At 40.0% G+C, this 18,814-nt stretch overlaps 2 protein-coding genes and 1 pseudogene across 12 annotated transcripts in view; 1 reads left to right on the top strand and 2 right to left on the bottom strand.

Annotated features, from left to right (window-relative positions):
- Positions 1-18,814, top strand: part of TESK2 (testis associated actin remodelling kinase 2) — a 137,717-nt gene that overhangs the window by 77,274 nt on the left and 41,629 nt on the right. The window lies entirely within an intron of this gene.
- On the bottom strand, positions 6,085-9,166 carry LOC109556652 (BCL2/adenovirus E1B 19 kDa protein-interacting protein 3-like pseudogene; annotated as a pseudogene).
- On the bottom strand, positions 13,574-13,911 carry LOC109556362 (NADH dehydrogenase [ubiquinone] 1 alpha subcomplex subunit 1). The gene is given in 1 exon segment (XM_019957585.2): positions 13,574-13,911. A coding segment is annotated over 1 exon segment (213 nt). The 3' UTR covers positions 13,574-13,698.

Here is an 18,814-nt window from a genome sequence, read left to right on the forward strand (position 1 = left end):
AGGGACTGTCTGTGTACTGAATGGTGAGGCTCTTGAGACTTCGAGTCCTCTTCTGTCCTTTGACTCTTAAGCAGGTAGGAATCATCCCCATCCCACCCACACCTGCCAGGAAACTGGTGGATTTGGAGAAACTGAAGAGCCCCAAGTAAAAGAAGAAAACTTTGAAGTGTAACCAGCAAAAAAACTAATTATTATCTTCTAAATATGCTTCTTCTAGGAGAGGTTTGAGAAGGAAATCCATCTATGAAATAAGAATAGTATACTATAAAATAGGAGTAATTAGAAAGCCATAAAGATTCTTGAAAATTTTAAAATATGATTATATGTTTATATATAGTTTCATATGATTATTTATTTATGGCTTTATTTAAAGCATTTGATTGGCCTGCCAAGGAGATAAAGAGGAAATCATCCATTAATGGTGAAAAATCAAAGATGGAAAATAAGAGAGAAAAGAATTAAAAAGTAAAGGATCAATCTAGGAAGTCTGTTTTTGACTAATACAAGAACATTTTCTACAACCAAGGGGCATGAACTTCCAAAGTGAAAGGGCCTCCTAAGTGCCCAGCACAATGAATGAAGAAAAAGACCCATCCCAGAGCATATAGTTGTGAAATTTTAGAATATGGGTAATAAAAATAAGATTCTAAATACTTCTACAGCATAGGGGTGGAGAGAACCAGAGGCCATATATAGGACTGAAAATTCAAATGGTATCAGACTTCTCAAAACCAGCTCTGGGGGCTTCCCTGGTGGTCCAGTGGTTAAGAATGCTCCTTGCAATGCAAGGGACACAGGTTTGATTCCCCAGTCTGGGAAGATCCCACATGCTTCGGAGCAACTAAGCCCATGGGCCACAACTACTGAGCCCATACACTGCAACTGCTGAAGCCCTTGCGCCTAGAGCCTGTGCTCCTCAATGAGAGAAGCCATCATGATGAGCAGCCTGCACACTGCAGTGAAGAGTAGCCCTCACTCGTGGAAACTAGAGAAAGTCCACGTGCAGCAACGAAGACTCACAGCCAAAAAGTAAATAAATAAATCTTAAAAAAAATACCAAAACCCAGCTCTGGAAGCTCTACCAGTAGAACAATACTTTCTGAGAGAAAATTATTTCTTACTAAGAATTCTTTATCCAGTCAAACTACCAGTCAGGCATGAGAGTAAAGACATTCTCAGACATGCATGGTTTTGAAAATGTTACTTCTCGTGAGCTGTTTCTTATGAAGCTGCTGGACTATGTGTCCCATCAAAAGTAAGGGGGCAAACAAAACAACAGATAAAAATGAAAAGGCATAAGATCTGGAAAGAAGGGTGATAGCAAGTCCAGGGTGACTGCTGGGCAATAGTCTAGAGAATAAGTAGTCTAACTGGAGTGGGAGGATCAAGAACTTCAGGAGAGATATTGGGCAGTGGAGTCTGAGGAAATAATTTATAGATTCCCAAATGTGTTTGACAGGATGGACATTCATGTTCAGAAAAACTTTGCAATTCTATTGGAGGCTTTGGGGAACAATTCAGTCCAGTCAGTTCAGTCGCTCAGTCATGTCCGACACTTTGCAACCCAATGATCACAGCACGCCAGGCCTCCCTGTCCATCACCAACTCCCAGAATCTTCCCAAACCCATGTCCATTGAGTTGGTGATGCCATCCAGCCATCTCATCCTCTGTTGTCCCCTTCTCCTCCTGCCCCCAATCCCTCCCAGCATCAGGGTCTTTTCAAATGAGTCAGCTCTTCACATCACGTAGCCAAGGTATTAGAGTTTCAGCTTCAACATCAGTCCTTCCAATGAACACCTAGGACTGATCTCCTTTAGGATGGACTGGTTGGATCTCCTTGCAGTCCATGGGACTTTCAAGAGTCTTCTCCAACACCACAGTTCAAAAGCATCAATTCTTCAGCACTCAGCTTTCTTCACAGTCCAACTCTCACATCCATACCTGACCACTGGAAAAACAATAGCCTTGACTAGACGGACCTTTGTGGACAAAGTAATGTCTCTGCTTTTTAATATGCTATCTAGGTTGGTCATAACTTTCCTTTCAAGGAGTAAGCATCTTTTAATTTCATGGCTGCAGTCACCATCTGCAGTGATTTTGGAACCCAAAAAAATAAAGTCAGCCACTGTTTCCACTGTTTCCCCATCTATTTGCCATGAAGTGATGGGACTGGATGCCATGATCTTAGTTTTCTGAATGTTGAGCTGTAAGCCAACCTTTTCACTCTCCTCTTTCACTTTCATCAAGAGGCTCTTTAGTTCTTCACTTTCTGCCATAAGGGTGGTGTCATCTGTATATCTGAGGTTATTGTATTTCTCCCGGCAATCTTGATTCCAGCTTGTGCTTCTTCCAGCCCAGCGTTTCTCATGATGTACTCTGCATAGAAGTTAAAGAAGCAGGGTGACAATATACAGCCTTGACGTACTCCTTTTCCTATTAGGAACCAGTTTGTTGTTCCATGTCCAGTTCTAACTTGCTTCCTGACCTGCATATAGGTTTCTCGGGAGGCAGGTCAGGTGGTCTGGTATTCCCGTCTGTTTCAGAATTTTCCAGTTTATTGTGATCCACACAGTCAAAGGCTTTGGCGTAGTCAATAAAGCAGAAATAGATGTTTTTCTGGAACTCTCTTGCTTTTTCCATGATCCAGCAGATGTTGGCAATTTGATCTCTGGTTCCTCTGCCTTTTCTAAAACCAGCTTGAACATCTGGAAGTTCGCGATTCACGTACTGCTGAAGCCTGGCTTGGAGAATTTTGAGCATTACTTTACTAGTGTATGAGATGAGTTCAGTTTTGCAGTAGTTTGAGCATTCTTTGGCATTGCCTTTCTTTGGGATTTTAATGAAAACTGACCTTTTCCAGTCCTGTGGCCACTGCTGAGTTTTCCAAATTTGCTGGCATATTGAGTCCAACACCTTCACAGCATCATCTTTCTGGATCTGAAATAGCTCAATTTCAGGAATTCCATCACCTCCACTAGCTTTGTTTGTAGTGATGCCTTCTAAGGCCCACTTGACTTCACATTCCAGAATGTCTGGCTCTAGGTGAGTGATCACACCATCGTTATTATCTTGGTTGTGAAGCTGTTTTTTGTACAGTTCTTCTGTGTATTCTTGCCACCTCTTCTTAATATCTTCTGATTCTGTTAGGTTCATACCATTTCTGTCCTTTATCGAGCCCATCTTTGCATGATATGTTCCCTTGGTATCTCTAATTTTCTTGAAGAGATCTCTAGTCTTTCCCATTCTATTGTTTTCCTCTATTTCTTTGCATTGATCACTGAGGAAGGCTTTATCTCTTCTTGCTATTCTTTGGAACTCTGCATTCAGATGCTTATATCTTTCCTTTTCTCCTTTGCTTTTCGCTTGTCTTCTTTTCACAGCTATTTGTAAGGCCTCCACTGACAGCCATTTTGCTTTTTTGCATTTCTTTTCCATGGGGATGGTCTTGATCCCTGTCTCCTGTACAATGTCACGAACCTCCATCCATAGTTCATCAGGCACTCTATCAGATCTAGTCCCTTAAATCTCTCACTTCCACTGTATAATCATAAGGGATTTGATTTAGGTCATACCTGAATGGTCTAGTCGTTTTCCCCACTTTCTTCAATTTAAGTCTGAATTGGCAATAAGGAGTTCACGATCTGAGCCACAGTCAGCTCCTGGTCTTGTTTTTGCTGACTGTATAGAGCTTCTCCATCTTTGGCTGCAAAGAATATAATCAGTCTGATTTCAGTGTTGACCATCTGGTGATGTCCATGTGTAGAGTCTTCTCTTGTGTTGTTGGAAGAGGGTGTTTGGTATGACCAATGTGTTCTCTTGGCAAAACTCTATTAGCCTTTGCCCTGCTTCATTCCATACTCCAACGCCAAATTTGCCTGTTACTCGAGGTTTTTCTTGACTTCCTACGTTTGTGTTCCAGTCCCCTATAATGAAAAGGACATCTTTTTTGGGTGTTAGTTCTAAAAGGTCTTGTAGATCTTCATAAAACCATTCAACATCAGCTTCTTCAGCGTTACTGGTTGGAGCATAGGCTTGGATTACCATGATATTGAATGGTTTGCCTTGGAAATGAACAGAGATCATTCTGTCGTTTTTGAGATTGCATCCAAGTACTGCATTTCAGACTCTTTTGTTGACCATGATGGCTACTCCGTTTCTTCTAAGGGATTCCTGCCCACAGTAGTAGATATAATGGTCATCTGAGTGAAATTCACCCATTCCAGTCCATTTTAGTTTGCTGATTCCTAGAATGTCAACATTCACTCTTGTCATCTCCTGTTTGACCACTTCCAATTTGCCTTGATTAATGGACCTGACATTCCTGGATCCTATGCAATATTGCTCTTTACAGCATCGAACCTTGCTTCTATCACCAGTCACATCCACAGCTGGGTATTGTTTTTGCTTTGGCTCCATCCCTTCATTCTTTCTGGAGTTATTTCTCCACTGATCTCCTGTAGCATATTGGGCATCTACTGACCTGGGGAGTTCCTCTTTCAGTATCCTATCATTTTGCCTTTTCATACTGTCCATGGGGTTCTCAAGGCAAGAATACTGAAGTGGTTTGCCATTCCCTTCTCCAGTGGACCACATTGTGTCAGACCTCTCCACCATGACCTGTCTGTCTTTGGTGGCCCCACATGGCATGGCTTAGTTTAATTGAGTTAGACAAGGCGGTGGTCCGTGTGATTGGATTGGCTAGTTTTCTGTGATTAAGGTTTCAGTGTGTCTGCCCTCTGATGCCCTCTCTCAACACCGACTGTCTTACTTGGGTTTCTCTTACCTTGGACGTGGGGTATCTCTCCACGGCTGCTCCAGCAAAGTGCAGCTGCTGCTCCTTACCTTGGATGAGGGGTATCTCCTCACAGCCACCCCTCCTGACCTTGAACATGGAGTAGCTCCTCTCGGCCCTCCTGTGCCCGCGCAGCCTCTGGTCCATGGATGTGGGGTTGCTGCTCTCGGAGCAAGTTGGGTAAACAAGTCTGGAATTTAGAGGAGAGGTTCAGGATGATTTTATCACTTAATAGTTAAGGGACCTTAGATAAGTTATATAACCTCTATAACCTCAGTTTTCTCATCTGTGAAGTAGAAAAGAATAATAGTACTACTGTACCAGGTTGGTGGTGCTGCTAAAAATTCAGCTTCTATGCAGTGGTGCTGAATCAAATCTTGGAGACAGTTTTGGGAAGAGGAATAGCTTTATTTCTTTGCCAGGTAAAGAGGGACACAGGAGGCTCATGCTCTGGAAAAACCTGTGTGTCCCAATCCAGGGAGAATTGGTGAGTTTTATAGCAACGGTTCAAGGGCAGGGTTGCTGATAAGGATCAAGGTGTGTGCAGGGCTTGTACTTCTTTTATCTGGCCTTAGGTGGTCTTCTCTTGGTCTTCTTGAGGTTAATCAAACTATGTTCTCCTCTGGAATGAAGAATGCTAACATCTTCCACTTGGTGGAAATTTTAGTTCTGTAGAAGGGCTCAAAGATACTATGTTTTATCTCTTGAGGTGGAAGCAGGACCCTGCCCCAAAACTACTCTTTGTTTCTCTCTTTTCTGGTTTAAAATAATTTTTTATTGCCCAGGATATTTTTTTATTGTGTCTTCTTTTGTTTATTTTCTTTTTTAATATCTATAAATTCAAACTTGCCTTTGTCTTGAAAAACAACAAAGCTTTTATATCACTTGCTAACCTGGTCTCATTTAAAAAGAAAGATGGAAATTATCTTGCAAGAGTAAAATTTGTGTCACAAATGATACAAGTCTAAGTCTAGTGGAACTAAAAGGAAACAACAGCATTGTTGACAAAATCATAATTTGCTAGTAGCATTTGCAGAAAAAAAGCCCTTGCAAATTTCTAAACAACAGTAAACTTTGTTAAGAAATTCCTAAGTGTTTTTTAGGTCAAAAAGAGAATGAGATTAGTAAAACTCTATGCCTTGAGTTTGAATAAAATAGTGGATTTGAGAATTACTAGAACTACTTGGATATATAAAAACAGGGTATAGGTTGGGTCATGCTCACAATGGTCTCAAGTTCAAATAAACTACTGACAATACAAGTCACACGCTTTCCCAGGGGCTCTTTTCCTTCAGTAGGTACTGGCAGTAATCGTGATTAGTCATTTTCCAATGTAGGTGCCTAGCTCCAAAGCCAGAACATCGCAAAGGAAGAGAGATGGAATGAATACCTTAAGAAATTGTGCGGAGAAAAAATCTCCCCTTTTTTCATGGCTCTACTTTTCCTCATGCTTAAGGAAATGGACTATTTAGGGTGCCAGAGTGGGACTCCTCAGGTGAAATGTTTTCAGGTCTGCTAGACCAGCTGGACACCCAGTCTGCAATTTTCGTCAGTGCACCCACATCTTTCTCTTCGGCAATTTCTTCTGACTGAGAGCTATGGTCCCTGCTGCTGTTTCCTATCAAACATGATCTCCCCCTCTTCTGGTGGGAAAGGGCTGTTGCAGTGAGAACTGTCTCTTGAACTACTCTGAATTCATGTTGTGCATCCAGAAGAATCTTTTCCATGTCTCCATTGTGGATAGAGGATGAGGAGGGTACCTGTTCTAGCCCCCTATTTTCCCCATTGTTATAATCATTGCCATTGCTGCTATTCCTGGGGCGCTGTGCCCAGGAACTGTTGAGGCTGGCTGGCAGAGGCAGAGGCTGTTCACCTTCCACACAGTTGTTATTGTTGTCGGGGGGCGGGGGCTGTTGGGGCAGCTGGAAGAGCTGCAGCCCCAGAAGGATTGGTAGCAACACTATCCTTTGTTTCCTGACTGCTCCTCCCTTGTCTCAGCATCCCCTCCCTTCCCAGATTAGCAACTGTTTGAAAGGCTTGTGTGCCCAGGGTCCTGCTTGCTTTTATGGAGATGATTAAATGAAATAATGTCCACAAACAACTTATCGCAATGCAAGGCACTAAATCTTAACTATTATTTTTTATTATTGTTGCTGTTATAATAATCTGAAGCATTATATATTGAGGCTCTATAGTATAACCTTTAGCGTTAAGGATTCAAACAACAATAAATAGATAACTTGTTAAGCAAAAAAAAAAAAAAGAGTTAAGGATCTACTTCTGACTGCCACTTAATCGGTCTTCATGTCTGTAAAATGGAGAGAGTAATAGTACCTACTACATAATATCTTCATAAAGATTAAATGAGGTAAATCCTGTATTTAGAACAGTGTCTGACACATAAGTGCTCAGTAAATGTTATCTACTATTATCATTATTTGTCCGTGAGCTCCTTAAAGAAGGATTTATTTATATTTATTTCTATGGCCCCTCAGTTCAGTTCAGTCGCTCAGTCGTGTCCAACTCTTTGTGACCCCATGAATCGCAGCACGCCAGGCCTCCCTGTCCATCACCAACTCCTGGAGTTCACTCAAACTCATGTCGATCGAGTCAGTGATGCCATCCAGCCATCTCATCCTCTGTCGTCCCCTTCTCCTCCTGCCCCCAATCCCTCCCACCATCAGAGTCTTTTCCAATGAGTCAACTCTTCTCATGAGGTGGCCAAAGTACTGGAGTTTCAGCTTTAGCATCAGTCCTTCCAATGATCACCCAGAACTGATCTCCTTTAGGATGGACTGGTTGTATCTCCTTGCAGTCCAAGGGACTCTCAAGAGTCTTCTCCAACACCACAGTTCAAAAGCATCAATTCTTCGGCGATCAGCTTTCTTCACAGTCCAACTCTAACATCCATACCTGACCACTGGAAAAACCATAGCTTTCACTAGACGGACCTTACTTGATCCTTATTGCCTGGCACTGTGCTTATATATATGTGACAGGCAGTGAAAAAAAATTAAGTGTTCTGTTTATCCATGGAGAGTACAAGTATTTGCACATAGTATTTCTTGGGTTGAATTGGGGAAGAAATAAATCATTGGGAGAGTGTTGTTTCAAAAGTATGGTCACGTAAATTGAAGTTTGTGTTTGTATTTTGCTATTTTGGCATGAGTTTATGAGTAATTGTAGGCTAAAGGATAAATTTGGGAAGGAGGAAGAAGCTTTTTCAGTGCTTGGGGAGACAATCTATATACTTGGGTTTGTGGATTTTAGTTCTCTTCTGAACTTCCTGGGTTTACAAACAAAAAGCACGCTGGGGACATTTTGAAGTCACTGCCCATATATTTATTAATAGCTCTGCCTTTGTCGGGAGACTTGGTATTTTGCTGCTTGTATGACTGTTTTGAGCTATGTGGTTTAAAATTTTCTCTGAAATAAAGTACAGAATGAATTTATTCTTAGTCTCATTTTATTTTTCAGTTGTTATTCAAGATAGAGGATATTTTTCTCTCAGAAATCTAGGATGTTTTTATATTTATTAAACTGGTATAATATTTATAAGCAAGCAGATCTCATTTTAACTTTTTAGATATTTGTATTGTTTTACTAATAAAAAGTAAAATTTGAACATGAACTTGATTCATCCTTATGTTATTATATGTAGTGCTATTGATATAACCTAGTGATGGCTGAGGCATGTTTATTCTGCCTTTAGCAATCTTAAAATTGGACTATAAAAGCTATGGGCAGAAAAGAGAAAACCAGACTGAACCAGCTCTGCTCATTGTCATCTGATGTGAGCTCTGGTGGTTAATGTCAGTTCAGCTGAGTTTTCCTTATGAGTTTTCATATCTAGGACCCAGTACAACCAGTTTTCCGTGATGTAATACCTCTAAAACACGTTTGAACTCCAGCAAACCTTAATTACCCAAGGATATTACTCCTTTTTTTATGGGTCTGGATTCATAGCTCTTTTGGGACTTTAAGATTTGAGCTGTTTCTGTCTCTTCTCCTTTTTGGTTATTGGTAATTTTTTCTAGTCCAAGAGAGAGTGTTGGTATCTTTGCTTTATTTGGGAGTAAAATGCAAAGCAGTTCCTTTTAGTGCCACACATTACAGCTTAGTGGAATCTGGTGGAGTATGTTCCAGGGCCTTGCCTTCCAAAATTATGTGAGGAAATAAGATAAAAATATATTCAAACTTCTGGAAAAACTTTTTTTTTTTTTTTTAAGAAAAGTAAACCAATCTAAGTAAGTTTCAAATGCAGACATTTTAGAAAGCATATTATTATAAAAATCATGCCCACATTCTAATATTTTGCTATAGGTTTATTTCAGGCCTCTTAATTGTTTTTACCAAACTTTGGAGTCAGACATTTTTCCGGAAAGACCAGTACAGGTCAGAAAAACTTTTATAATAAGAGTCCTGTTTTTACTGCTCAAAGTTGGCAGTAGAAGGGCTTGTAAAGCAAACTAGTCAGATTTTCATTGGTTTGCAGATAGATAGTTCTTTTTTATGAATCAAAAATAAAATTATTCTTGATCTACTGGCCTTTTTCATACATACCGATTATCACAGAACAAAACATAGGCTTTTGAGCCAAATGGATCCATTTTCCAGTACCTTCTCTAGTCTTTGTCAAGTCACTTAAATACCCTGAATCTTATTTTCCTAGATGATAAAATAGGGGTAATTTCATATCAGGTAGTATCTATAAAACACCTAGCACAGTTTCCAGGTATGTTGCAGGTGAGCAGTACAGAGTAATTTTCTTGACAGCTTTGATGCAGTGGCTGCATTTCTCTTCCTAGGTCCTGTTATGCGGAATTGAAGAGGTCCCACTCAAAATAGTAGTGTCAGTGTTTTGTTTTGTTTTGTTTTGTTTTTTAGAAGGAGGATAGATGTGTTTTAGACTGTTACCATACCTCTCCCTTATTCTTCTATTTAGGTAATAAACTTTTGAGAAGGGATAACATTTAAACTTTAGTGTTTAACTCTGAGCTTTATACATGACTATGAGTTCAATAAATATTTGACCTACTAGATGTAAATACCACCAAAGAAAATAACGTTATTATTTTCCTTATGCTTCTTTACAAAGAGTCAAAACCCCAAATCTATCTTAGATCTGTGAACATTATAACATAAAATAGTGACCCTTAGATTTTTTTGATTGTTAGTTTTCTAGGACCGCTGTAGCAAATTGCCACAAACCTAATGGCTTAAAATAACAGAAAATTATTATCTTACAGATCTTACTGGGCTAAATTCAAGGAGGGTTGTATTCCTTTCTGAAGGCTCTAGGGGAGAATCTATTTTCTTACTTTTTTCAACTTCTAGCGACTATTTTGCATTCCTTGGCTTGTAGTCCCCTTCCATCGTCAAAGCCTGCAGTGACCCGTTGAGTCTTTTTCATATTGTAGCCCTCTGATATTGACTCTTATGCCTCCCTCTTTCCACCTTTGAGGACGTTTTGTGGTTACAGTGCACCCACTTTGCTAATCCAGGATAATCTCCCTAATTTAAAGTCAACTGATTAGCAGCCTTAATTCCATCTGCAGTTTTTAAAATTTATTCTACTTGCCATCCAACATAGTCACAGGTTCTAGGGACTAGGACATGAACATCTTTGGATATCTTCTGTCTCCCATAGAATCCCATTAGGAAAACATTTTTGAGCCCATCCCAGGTGCTACTATCAACCCATATTAAATATTAGTAAACATTTCTCTTTTTTGTATAAAAAAAAGTAAAATTTTCAATTTTCTTCCCATACTTCCATGAATAATCTCTTTCATATGCTAGTTTTAATAGAGTCTTGAAAGGTTCTGCTTTGCAATAAGAATTTTAACTTAATTGGACTCTAAATATTTACTGAACACTAATTATTCCAGAAAAACATCTATTTATGCTTTATTGACTATGCCAAAGCCTTTGATTGTGTGGATCATAATAAACTGTGGAAAATTCTGAAAGAGATGGGAATACCAGACCACCTGACCTGCCTCTTGAGAAACATATATGCAGGTCAGGAAGCAACAGTTAGAACTGGACATGGAACAACAGACTGGTTCCAAATAGGAAAAGGAGTACGTCAAGGCTGTATATTGTCACCCTGCTTCTTTAACTTATATGCAGAGTACATCATGAGAAACGCTGAGCTGGAAGAAGCACAAGCTAGAATCAGGATTGCTGGGAGAAATATCAATAACCTCAGATATGCAGATGACACCATCCTTATGGCAGAAAGTGAAGAGGAACTAAAAAGCCTCTTGATGAAAGTGAAAGTGGAGAGAGAAAAAGTTGGCTTACAGCTCAGCATTCAGAAAACTAAGATCATGGCCTCTGGTCCCATCACTTCATGGGAATAGATGGGGAAACAATGGAGACACTGTTAGACTTTGTTTTTCTGGGCTCCGAAATCACTGCAGATTATGACTGCAGCCATGAAATTAAAAGATGCTTACTCCTTGGAAGGGAAGTCATGACCAACCAAGACAGCATATTAAAAAGCGGAGACATTACTTTGCCAACAAAGGTACATCTAGTCAAGGCTATGGTTTTTCCAGTGGTCATGTATGGATATGAGAGTTGGACTGTGAAGAAAGCTGAGCGCCGAAGAATTGATGCTTTTGAACTGTGGTGTTGGAGAAGACTCTTGAGAGTCCCATGGACTGCAAGGAGATCCAACCAATCCATTCTAAAGGAGATCAGTCCTGGGTGTTCTTTGGAAGGACTGATGCTGAAGCTGAAACTACAGTACTTTGGCCACCTCATGCAAAGAGTTGACTCATTGAAAAGACCCTGATGGTGGGAGGGATTGGGGGCAGGAGGAGAAGGGGATGACAGAGGATGAAATGGCTGGATGGCATCACCGACTTGATGAACGTGGGTTTGGGTGAACTCTGGGAGTTGGTGATGGACAGGGAGGCCTGGCGTGCTGCAATTCATGGGGTCGCAAAGAGTCGGACATGACTGAGTGACTGAACTGAACTGAATTATGAATAACGCAGTGTTTTGGGTATATATAGAGAAACAAAACTATAAGATGTATTTAGTCCAGGTGGGCTAACTTAAAATCTTATTGGCTTATAAGCTGTTTCTTAACTCATATTCTAATCCAATGCATGTTGAGTGGAGCTTGAAGGGGGGCTCCTTTTAACCTAGGACAGGGCCTCAGATTCCTCTATTGGATCCTGTGCATCTGCTGGCAGATGAAGGAAGAAAATATGGAGGATGATGTTGAGGTTTTTAATGGGACAGGCCTGAAAATGATATAATCACTTCTATCCCTGTACCACCGGCCAGAACTCAGTGTTATGATCTTAACCAGTTGGGAAATGTAGCCTACTTCAGGAGGAAAAGGGAAGTTAACAAGTAACCATCTCTTCCATACTCTTCCATCTCTGCCCTCAAGAGTCCTCTAATTGAGTGAAAAGGTGGACATAACTAAAACATGTAGTAGGCAAGCCTGGTTAGTGTTACGGTAGAAGTTTAAATGGAGTAATTTGAGTGTATAGGGAAGAGAAAGATTAATTTTGATGAGAAAGATGGACTTATTCCAGCAACAAAATGGAAGTGGAAGTGGGAGAATTCAGGACATATTTAGGAGAAGCTGGTTATGTAACTACAGTAAAACATCGAGAATGCAGATGGATGTAATAAAGAGAGGTTTGGGTCAGATCATTAAGACTGTTGAATAACATGCTAAGGAGTTTGGACTTATATCAGAAGCTCTGAGCTGCCACAACAATTTTTTTGAGTAGCCAATAGCTTCTTAAGTGAACAGGTTGTGTCTTACTCGTTTTTATAGCCTCTTTATAACTATACGGAGAGGTATTATAACATCATGGTTAAGAGCACAGACTTTGGGAATTCCCTGGTGGTCCAGGGGTTAGGACTCTATGCTTGCACTTCAAGGGGCCCTGGATTCGATCCCTGGTAGGGGGAACTAAGATCCCCCAAGCCACACGGCACGCACCACTCCCCCACCCCCACCCCCACCCCCGCCCGGGCCCGGGCCAAAAAAAAAAAACACAGACTTTGGAACCCACTGTTTAGATTTGACTCCTGACTCTGCCACTTGTTAGCTGTGTGACTTTGGACAAGTTACTTAATTTCTCTGAGCCTCAGTTTCTTCATCAATGTATTCAGGTTAATAAAAGTATTACTTCTTTGGGTTATTATGAGGATTAAATGAATATAACATAAAGTGCTTAGAACAATGGTAAGCACTCTTTGAGTTAGTTCTTATAATTGTTATGATCATTACTGGTGCCTGGCACATAGCTGGCACTCAGTACTATTTGAGTGTTCAGAGTTGTGTTTTAAATTATCCAGCAAGTGTTTATATACTATCGTATGCCACTCAAGAGAATGCTTTAAGAAGCTTATGGTCTCCTAAGGGAAATATAAGACATATTATAAAACAGTTAAAGGTAGAAAATTATGATGATGTAGCAGTGTGGTGTAGATGGAGTGCCTTGGTAATTCAGAAGCATGCTAGTTCAGAAATACTTCTACTTAGAGCCAGATTTGTTTTGGGGAAAGGAAATGAGCTATGGGGCAGAATATAACTCCGTGGAAATGAAGGGTGGGGCATTCTAAACATTGGAAACAGTCTGAGGAAAAAAGTTAAGTTATGGAAAAGTGTGGTTATGATACTTTATGGGGAATGGTAAATCATTCTACAAGAAAGACAGGAAAGTTAAGTCTCTGGTCAAACTCTAGTTTACCAGTAGCATCAGAGTTGGGAGTTTCCTGTTATAGTTTCAGTAACTTTATTTTTATTTTATTTTTATTACACACTACAAAATACAATGCATGCTACACAATATGCGGCATAATCTACTAGCAGGGATAGAAGAGCATGACTGAGTTGTTCTTCATCAACCAGGAAAACGTTTCCTTAATCAATGTTCTCCAAACCCTTTGACACATAGGAACGGTTTACTCCAGAGACGCGCCTATCTCTTTCCATCAAATACCACTGATATGGATAATGGGCAACCCTTTTTTCCTTGCCCCCATTACTGAACTTGTGGATGCGCTCGGTGGCCATTCCCGGGATGAACAAGCACACGCCCATAATGGCGATCCGGGGAAGAACCTCGAATCACATCGTGACGCCGTTCCCGAGGCCAAACACCTTCAGTAACTTGAGAGTAGTGATCAGCTAGCTGTCTTTGGTCTAGACTGAACCCTGCTACTCAATATATGCTCCATAGACCAGGCAGCATTAGGATCACCTGGGAGCTTTTTAGAAATTCAAAATTTCAGTTCCCCGCTGACTTATAGAATCAAAGTCTGCAGTTTACATAGCTTCTGGGTGATCTGTTTCCATATTAAAATGTAGGAAGCGCTGGTCTAAAAGACAATGCAAATGTGTGTGTAGTATGAAATTAAAAATAACAAATTTGAGTAATCTGTCACTCACTCTCAAGCATATCCATTAAGAAAATGCCCCCTTTCTGAGCTAAATAATTTAAGCTTGCATGATTTGGGGTGGTGGTAGTGGAGAATAAGAATCATTCATAATGTAATTTTTTTTTAAGATCCTGTCTCTTACCAAGAAAGATTTTCAGCTTTGGCCACATTTTAGATTTTGATTAAAGTAGCAATAAAAATTTCAGTGAAAACTTACTGTTGATATATTAAATGCCTTTTTAGGCGTAAATCACTTCCCTAAAGGATGAGTAATATTTCCCTTTTAAAAGTATATGCTTTTTATAGCAACTCGAATGATTAGCTCTGCTCAAGCTCTTCCAATAGAAAGCTAATTCCTGTCTCAGCTTGCCAGCTCTTTAACACCATTTTCGATGTGGTGGTGGTGGTGGTGGAAAGGAAATGAGGTTGAGAAGGTCTAGCAGAAAAGTTTCACGTAGAAGTAGAATTGTGCAACACCACTACGATGTGGTGATGTGAGCAGGGGGTGGGGAAAACGGTCACGTGAAGCCAGTGCCTGCCTGAACGTGTCCTCTGTGACATCTCTGTGGGTAGTGCGGTAACAGTGATGGTGGGTCTGAGGGCATGGGAAGCAAGGGTAAATCACACTCAAACCAAGTACTTTCAGTTTCTAGACGACCCTTTTAACTTTAGAATGTAGCCATTGTATTGCCTCCCTTCTATACAAATATTTGATGAAATAAAATGAATACCTCTTGGTTTGAGTTTACGTTGTGAAAGTAATTTGGTGATTATTGCCTTTTCATTCAAGAAATACTTGTTTAGCATCTTATGTGCAAAGCATTGTGTGTATATAGAAATAAATTAGATGAGTTCTGTACTCTTAAAAGCCTTCCTTATATTCCAATCTGGAGAAGTCAGAAAGGTTAAAAAGAATAGCTAACAGTTCTAAGAGCTCAAGTTATTTTAATCATCACAATAACCATATAGATTGGATAATACCAACATTTCCATTTTGCATGTGGAGAAAACCTGAAATACGGAGAGGTCGTCAGTAAGCAGAGCCAGGATTCAAATCCAAGCAGTCAGACTCCAGACCTTGGACCTCTTGATTTATGCTAATGAGCAGTCTTGCAAAGAAGGATGTTAGCACTGCTGGGAGCCAGGAAGAAAGAGAAAGAGTACTAATGTTAACTGAAGGCATCCTAAAGATCATTGCAGAGAAAATGAAATTTTAGCTGATCCTAGAAGGATAATTTTCAGTAAGTAAATGAAGTCTTCCAGCTCAGGGAGGAGCTTGAAGTTAAGTTTCCAGGTCATAAAAATCATTCATGCCCTTCAACAAATCTTTACTGAGATCTTGCTTACTGTGTGTAAGATACTATACTAGGTACTAGAAATGCAGAGACAAATAAAACTCTGAATCTTCCCCAGTAAGGACAGTTACAAAAAGAGTTATGTGGGCAGAAGGCAGGTTATAATGAGTTTAGGAACAAAGGAAGGTTAAAGATAGGTAGATGTATGTAAAGTGAAAGTGTTAGTCACTCAGTCGTGTCCGCATGGACTGTAGCCATGAAGATCTCCAGGGGAGCTTCCCAACGCAGGGATTGAACCCAGGTCTCCTGCATTGCAGGCAGATTCTTTACCAGCTGAGCCACCAGGGAAGCCCAAGAATATAGGAGTGGGTAGCCTATCCCTTCTCCAGCGGGTCTTCCTGACCCAGGAATCAAACCAGGGTCTCTTGCGTTGCAGGCAAATTCTTTACCAGCTGAGCTGCCAGGGAAGCCAGATAGTGTAAAAATATGTATGTAAAGTGAAACTGTTAAGTCACCCAGTTGTGTCCGACTTGACTCTTTGCGACCCCATGGACTGTCACCGCCAGGCTTCTCTGTCCATGGAATTCTCCAGGCAAGAATACTGGAGTGGGTTGCCATTTTCTCCTCCAGGGGATCTTCCCAACCCAGGGATTGAACCCCTGTCTCCTGCATTGCAGGCGGATTCTTTACTGTCTTAACCACTAGGGAAACCCTATAGTGTATGTAACCTACTCTTAAAGGTTGGGTACAAATGCAAAGAATGACTTAGGATCATATTTTAGGAAGGGGCTTTGTTTTTATTGTTGTTTTGGTTGCTCAGTCCTGTCCGACTCTTTTGAAACCCCATGGACTGTAGCCCACCAGGCTCCTCTGTCCATGAGATTTTCTGGGCAAGAATACTGGAGTGCCATTAGAAATTTATTTCCTCCTCCAGGAGATCTTCCTGACCCAAGGATCGAACCCACATCTCCACATCTCCTGCATTGCAGGCAGATTCATTACTGTTGAACCACTAGAGAGGGGGCAAGGGAAGCATTTTTTAAGATGAGTAAATTTAAATATATTTGTAGGATAGAAGCAGAGGAAAGGGAGAAATGGGTGAAGAATAAGGCTCATGGGAAAGTGTGAGCTTCCAAAGATAAGCTGGAACATATCGTGGAAAGTTTCAAATGCTGTGGTAAGGAATTTTGACTTTATTCTATAGGCAGAAGGGAGCCATTGAAGGTTTATAAAGAAGGAAATTACATAGTTCAGGTTTTGAAAAGGTAACTCTAATAGTCATATAAGAGATGGTACAATTTAGAATCATTAATAATAATAAAATAAAAACCATTTAATCTTTATTTGATCATAGGCTAGATATTGTACCTGAAATATCCCATTTTATCCTCCTAACAGTCTTTTAAGGTAGTATGAGCAAACTCTTTTGGTAAAGGATGAGATAGTAAATGTTTCAGTATTCACAAGCCATACAGTCTCTGTCACAACTATTTAAATCTGTTGTTGTAGCACAAAAGCAGCCCCAGAAAATACCATGTTGCTGCTGCTGCTGCTTATGTTCCAATAAAATTTTATAAAAACAAGTAGTAGGCCTTAGTTATTAACCCCTGCTAGTGCCCTTTATAGTTTAGAAAGCTGTAGTGAAGCTTTTGTATATTACTTATTGTAATATTATAAAAAATTTTTTGTAATAAAAGCTTATTATATATTGTAATAAAAGAATATTGTGTATTATTTACCTCTTTTTGCTATGGTGGGATAATGAGAATAGAATCATCCTTAGGCAGAAATACCATGTAATCTCAGGGAAGCATCCTTCCTGTAAGAGGTTCACTAGATACAGCTATTTATGGCACAACAATTTAACTACGTTCTGCAAAACATCCATTTAACTTTTTATTATAATTGCTTTCCAATAGAATGACCCCTGGAATGAAACTGCTTCGAGAGCAGGGACTTTGTTTTATTCACTGTTCTGTCCCTAATGTCTTACACATAGTGGCCACTCAACAAATAGTTGTTAAATAAAGGAATAAAATACTGACTCTCATAATTCTAGTGACTGAGGACCTGTACAAACACTTAAAGAACACTGACCTTTTTTAAAGATACCTCTACAGTAAAGAAGATGTGGTATATACACACAATGAAATATTACTCAGCCATAAAAGGAATGAAATAATGCCATTTTCAGTAACATGAATGGACCTAGATATTATCATACTAAGTGAAGTAAGTCAGACAAAGGTAAATATCATATGATATCACTTATATGTGGACTCTTAAAAAGCACAAAATTAATTTATCTATAAAATAGAAATGGACTCACAGACATAGAAAACCAACTTATGGTTACCAAAAGGGAAAGTGGGAGATAAATTAGGAGTTTGGAATTAACAGATACACACTGCTATACACAAAATAGGTAATCACCAGGAGCCACTGTATAGTACCGGGAACTATGTTCAGTATCTTGTCATAACCTATAATGGAAGAGAATCTGAAAAAGGATATATATACACATACATATGTATGTATACATATATGACACTGAATAGAAATAGACCCTCAGACATAGAAAACAATCTTATTGTTACCAAAAGAGAAAAGGGGAGAGGGATTAATTAGGATTTTGGGTTTAACATATACATGCTGAAAGTGAAGTCGCTCAGTCGTGTCCTACTCTTTGCAACCCTGTGGACTGTAGCCCACCAGGCTCCTCCGTCCATGGGATTCTCCAAGCAAGAATACTGGAGTGGGTTGCCATTTCCTTCTCCAGGGGATCTTCCCGATCCAGGGATCGAACCCAGGTCTCCTGTATTGCAGGCAGACGCTTTAACCTCTGAGCCACCATGAATACTTAATATACATGCTGCTGCTGCTAAGTCACTTCAGTTGTGTCCGACTCTGTGCAACCCCATAGACGGCAGCCCACCAGGCTCCCCCGTCCCTGGGATTCTCCAGGCAAGAATATTGGAGTGGGATGCCATTTCTTTCTCCAATGCATGAAAGTGAAAAGTGAAAGTGAAGTCGCTTAGTTGTATCTGACTCTTAGCGACCCAATGGACTGCAGCCTACCAGGCTCCTCCGCCCATGGGATTTTCCAGGCAAGAGTACTGGAGTGGGTTGCCATTGCCTTCTCCGAATATACATGCTACTATATATCAAATAGATAACCAAGAAGGACCTACTATATAGCCATGGAACTATACTCAATATATTGTAATAACCTATAAGGGAAAAGAATCTGAAAAAGAATATATATATATAACTGACTCACTTTGCTGTATACCTGAAGTGAAT

Source organism: Bos indicus, chromosome 3 (genome assembly GCF_029378745.1).
Source record: "Bos indicus isolate NIAB-ARS_2022 breed Sahiwal x Tharparkar chromosome 3, NIAB-ARS_B.indTharparkar_mat_pri_1.0, whole genome shotgun sequence".
Classification (NCBI taxonomy): Eukaryota; Metazoa; Chordata; class Mammalia; order Artiodactyla; family Bovidae; genus Bos; species Bos indicus.